Genomic DNA, 4,828 nt, shown 5'->3' on the forward strand with positions numbered 1-4,828 from the left:
CGAGTGGAAGTCAGCGGGAGGAATGTTTGCGAGGTTTTAAGGCAACGGCAAGAGATGGGCCTCTGCTTCGACACGGTTTAATTAAACCCTCCGAGACCGCTGGCTGCATGGGAATAAGGGCAAAATGAGTTGCCGGGTCATGTGCAAGAGTTCTGCCGCATGAATAATACAAACCACTGCAAGGCAGGCTCATTCAAAATAATGTGGGAATGCTGCTATTTCTAAGGCGCTTGCACATGTGACAGGGAAATTCGGGGTGATTCGTCTCTGGCACTGTTCAGTTACTTTTCCCTGGAGAGCGGCTGGTAAACATCCATGCATACGATAAGAGCAGATGACTCTGAAATAATAAACTGTTTGACAGCACAGAGAAACTTGCGCATCTGATTTCAAATGTTTTTTACACTTTGACTGTAAAAAGACGCAAATAACCACATGAATTCCTTGCGGAAGTACGAAAGCACCTTGAACTTTTACACATTTGTGACAACATTTTTTTTTTCTGATAAACCAACACATTGAAATGCATAATTGTCAGGTGGAAGGTTAAGCTGCTCCCATTTCATCCTGCTGCCGCTACCATGTCGCACCATGGGAATGATGTGTTCGGCATGCAGACGTAGTTTTCTGCCACAGATGTTCATTTGGGTCTCATTTCCTTCCTGTCTTCTTGCCAATCTTTCATTAAAAACAAATTTGTGAAATTCGCAGATTTCCTAATGGCACTCTTTTCAGTTTCTTTTGGAAGGAACTGTAATCAAAACCTTGAAAGTGCCCTATACACAGAATTTTAATGTTCTATATGCTGTTAAATGGCATGTGCAATGTTTGCATAATTATGTTTTTATTTATTTAAGATTTATTTGTGCAGTGGATTTGTTTTTACAAAGTATCATTATTACATGTGAGCGATGAAAATGTTGATCGATTCGACTCGGCCCTGACTTTCATCAGCACTTGCTTTGCAACACAAGACAGTGTTTCTTGATGCATTTGATGAGTAACCATGAGTGCGGAGTAAAATCAAGCATCAATTTGTAGAAAAGCACCTCATCTCCTCTGTTGAGCATGGTGGAGGACCAGTGATGCTGTGGGCCTGTTTAACTTCCAAAGGAAATCTCGTCATGATGCACTAGGACATCTTAAATAAAAATATGTCGGCATTTGCCAGACACAATAACAATGAGTCATTCTAAGTCTTTCAGTTACAACAATGATCCAAAACATGAGAAAAAACAAAACCTCACGTTATGTTTTCTTTAAGCATTTAATCACGAGAGTCCATAAAAAAAAAAGAAAATTTCTCTTGGGTTCGTCAGGAGTCGTCAAATGAGGAGAACGTTTCTTGAGAGAAAACTATTACAAATACAATGAATTCACAAACAATTAATTCTCTAAAGTAGCATTTAAGAGCGGCAATCGTGTCCTTTCATGCTGAGGGAAAAAAACGGGATTCAACTGAGCTGAACAAGTTAATCATTTTCTAATACTCTCCAAAGCTTTAAGCCTCACATTTTCCAGTCTTCTCTCTTCCTCTTTGTCTCCTATTAAAGATGGATCCGCTAAATGGTTTGACCTTCACTGACTCTCACATGCTGTGTGCAGAAACTTTCTGCTAATTTCAAAACGGAGCTGCTCCTGTGGTTTCCTTCCACCTGTATCTTTTCAAATACGCACAAAGCAACCGATAAAGCTCAATCAGAAAAGTTTCATTTAGATTTTTTTTGTTTTTGTTTTTGTGTGTGTGTTATTTGCAAATCTTCAAGGCCAAATCATGAATGTTTCTTATATAAAGCTTTTGATGGATGTGGGCCACATGGCCAGTTGCCTAGGGTTGAGTCAGAAACGAGAGCACACAAGCGTCAGGTAAAAAACATAACATGAAATTAAAAACCTGACAATCTCGCAGTTGCACCTTGAACAAGTCTTCTATTGCTTTTATTCGTGTACACATTCGATTCAGAGCTGGCGTCTCCTGCTTTCTGCTGGAGAACGGGAGACTTTTTACATGCTTGGCGTGGAAATCCATTGCAATTTACTCTACCTCAGAATATAGATGATTTCCCACACTTTAATTGGTTGGGTCTCAGCTCGGGCTCTGTTCATGCAAGAACCACCACTGCCAACCAGTAAACTACAACGAATGCTGTACAAATCTAAATATTAAGCGGAGGACTCGGAGAGAATGGTTTTGGTTAATACAAGCAGGAGAGACACAATTCTCTTTGCTGCAGCTAATAGAAAAAAGAAAAGGGAACTATGACGCAGCAGCAGAGGAGTAGGGTCTCTGAATTTTAGCCGAAACAAACTAATGCCACATACAGCTGAGAACTGTTCAAAAATAGGTGCCAAATCCACTGAAACGAGGGAAATGCCGAGGAGCTCGCTTCTTTTTGGATTCCGCCTCCTTCAGCCACAGTTTCTTCCTCTTGGTGTCCACATGCCCTACAAAACAGCAAAGAAGAAAACTAGCGTCAGTAAATGAGGGCATTGTTTAATAACTCTTAAACTACCCCGTTACAAACAGCGTACAACAAAATGATTTACACCTACCAAAAGTTTCCAAATCATTGTGACATCCACAGACGTTAACTGATTTTATTGGGATTTTATAGAGTAACACTAAACAGAGAATAATTGTGAAGTTAAGACAAATTATACTGAGTCTTCAAGACTTTTTTTTTTTTTTTTTTTTACAAGTAAAAGATTGAAAGATGTGATTAATTTATATTCAGCCCCCTCGAGTATTTTGCAGAAAACCTTTTCCTGCAGTTACAGCGGCAAACCCTTTAGTGAATGTCTCTTCCTGCTTTTCAGAAACTCAAACTTTTGCCCATTCCTTGTTTTTTTTTTTCAAAATAATTGACTGAAAATGAGGAAATCTGTGAGGATCCATTTTCAAGTTTTAACAGATGTTCTTCTCTGCTGTTTTTTTCCGGAGTTGCAACAGCCTCTCTCTTTTGCCAATCAGCTGAGATGGACAACCATAAATCGTTAGATTTGGAACATTGTTTCACATAAATATGTCTTTTTTTCAGCCATTTTATCCATGACCTGTTTGTTGTGGCTCTTGGTCTTCATGATGCTGCTTGTTCACCATTGTTCTCTATGAGATCCACATGTATTTATACTGAGGTTAATTATGTTACTTTTGCATGCAGTTTGTTACTCTATATTTTATTTCCGCGTATTGGAGGAAAACTAACTGAATACTATTTATCATATATTTCACTTTTTTTTTATCTTGCCCACTGACATTTGTTAAAGTAGGATGAATATCTTTGCTAGCATTTTGCTGGCAATTAATAAAAAGAAAAAGATTAATTTTGGAAGTAGGAATGCAGATGTTGCAACTGAAGGAAGCATTTTCTTGCATTTTAATCACACTATGAGGGTCTTTCTTTAGTGCTAAAATTGAGGACATATAGTTGTTAATTGGAATTATTCTCATTAAACAAAAAACTGAAGTGCATCGGTGATCCAGATGGAGCTCTTTCTCCAGAAGATCACACAAGACTCATCTAAGCAACCATAGGTCATCCATAATATTTTGCTGCATGGTGACATGGTTTTGCAAATGATTAATGAACTGTTAGTAAACTGCACCACGTTTAGCTTGTTAAATTTGTAATTTTGCATTGTTTTGGGGGAGGGGAGGGGGGGGAGGAGGACTCGTCAGACCTCGCTGATGATTTTGCCCTCATTTTCTCCGGGTTCCAGACAGGAATGCTAGTTAAAATCTCCCTGAGAAGACAGAGAGAGCGCGACTGAGAATCAGGCTCTTTGTTTGTATCTCGGCAGGAACTATGCACGTTGAAATTAAAGGTTCCCTCCTCGGCTAACGAAGCCGCCGCGTGTAAAAACGCTCGGCGGCCGTGTGTAATTGCTCAGCTTTTGTGCCTGACTTCCTGACCCCGTGAAGGAAAACAGGGGGCCGACTCTGACCTCTGGTCGTTAACGGCGACGTAAAACAGAGCTGGCTAATGAACATCTCTGTCCTCGGTGTTTACATCTGCCAATCAGACGTCGTCACTGTGCTTTGTGAGGCCGTCAGGCACAAAAGCAGACAATTAGCCGTGCTCATTAGGAGTCTTTAAGGCAGAGCTCTTGTGTGTGGGTAATTAATCAGGCCTGCAGTGGCAGCAGGGCGGACCTCTCGTTAGTCCCAGGCTCTGCGGGCCGTGCTCCTCCTCTTCCTCGGAGGGGTTCTGGGCGGAGTTCCTCAGGTAGCGCTGGTGGAGGCCCAAACCGGGGAGCATGTTTTGTCTGCGGCTGCGAAACTCCTCCTCAAACGGGTCTTGGGGGGCGATATCTGTGGGTGTGAGCAGAGAGGGAATGAATCACACCTAAGCTTATCACTGTCTGGTTGGATTGCCAGAGGTGTTCAACATAAAGTCGTCCCCCCCCCCCCCCCCTGTCCCTTTTGACATGAGATGTGTTTGTTGCAAAAGAGAAAAAAAACATATTGCCTTCTGATGCCCTTGGCTGTTTGAATACAATCAGACACAGGAATAGAGATACAAACTTATATTACTGCAAGTTAGGCTTCAGTCCGAAAGGTATATTGATGTAAGCAAGAAGAGAAAAAAACAGAGATGATATAAACCAGGTACCCTTAAGGTAAACAGACCCCCCCCTCCCTCCAACCCCTCTTCCTTCAATCAAACTCCAGGCATATATTTCATTCATTTTTTATCTGCCTGACTTTGATTGTGATTAGTCATGTAAATAAAATGAGATTTGGTTATTCTTCTCTCTAGGTAATTTACATTTATATTGAATTAGTGGCAGGCAAGGGAATGGTGTGAGGTGGCTGTGGTTGGGGGCG

General features: G+C 41.0%; 1 protein-coding gene across 1 annotated transcript in view; it reads right to left on the reverse strand.

The window, feature by feature from the left end:
* Window positions 1-1,248: 1,248 nt before the first annotated feature.
* dnajb6b (DnaJ heat shock protein family (Hsp40) member B6b) overlaps window positions 1,249-4,828 on the reverse strand; it is a 27,869-nt gene continuing 24,289 nt past the window's right edge. The window contains exons 9-10 of the mRNA XM_008396738.2: window positions 4,154-4,312; window positions 1,249-2,445 (exon numbers count right to left, since the gene is read on the reverse strand). Coding sequence (XP_008394960.1) covers window positions 2,336-2,445; window positions 4,154-4,312 — 269 coding nt within the window. The 3' untranslated portion in view covers window positions 1,249-2,335. The remainder of the gene's footprint in view (window positions 2,446-4,153; window positions 4,313-4,828) is intronic.

The sequence above is a fragment of the Poecilia reticulata genome, linkage group LG20 (genome assembly GCF_000633615.1).
Source record: "Poecilia reticulata strain Guanapo linkage group LG20, Guppy_female_1.0+MT, whole genome shotgun sequence".
Taxonomy (NCBI): Eukaryota; Metazoa; Chordata; class Actinopteri; order Cyprinodontiformes; family Poeciliidae; genus Poecilia; species Poecilia reticulata.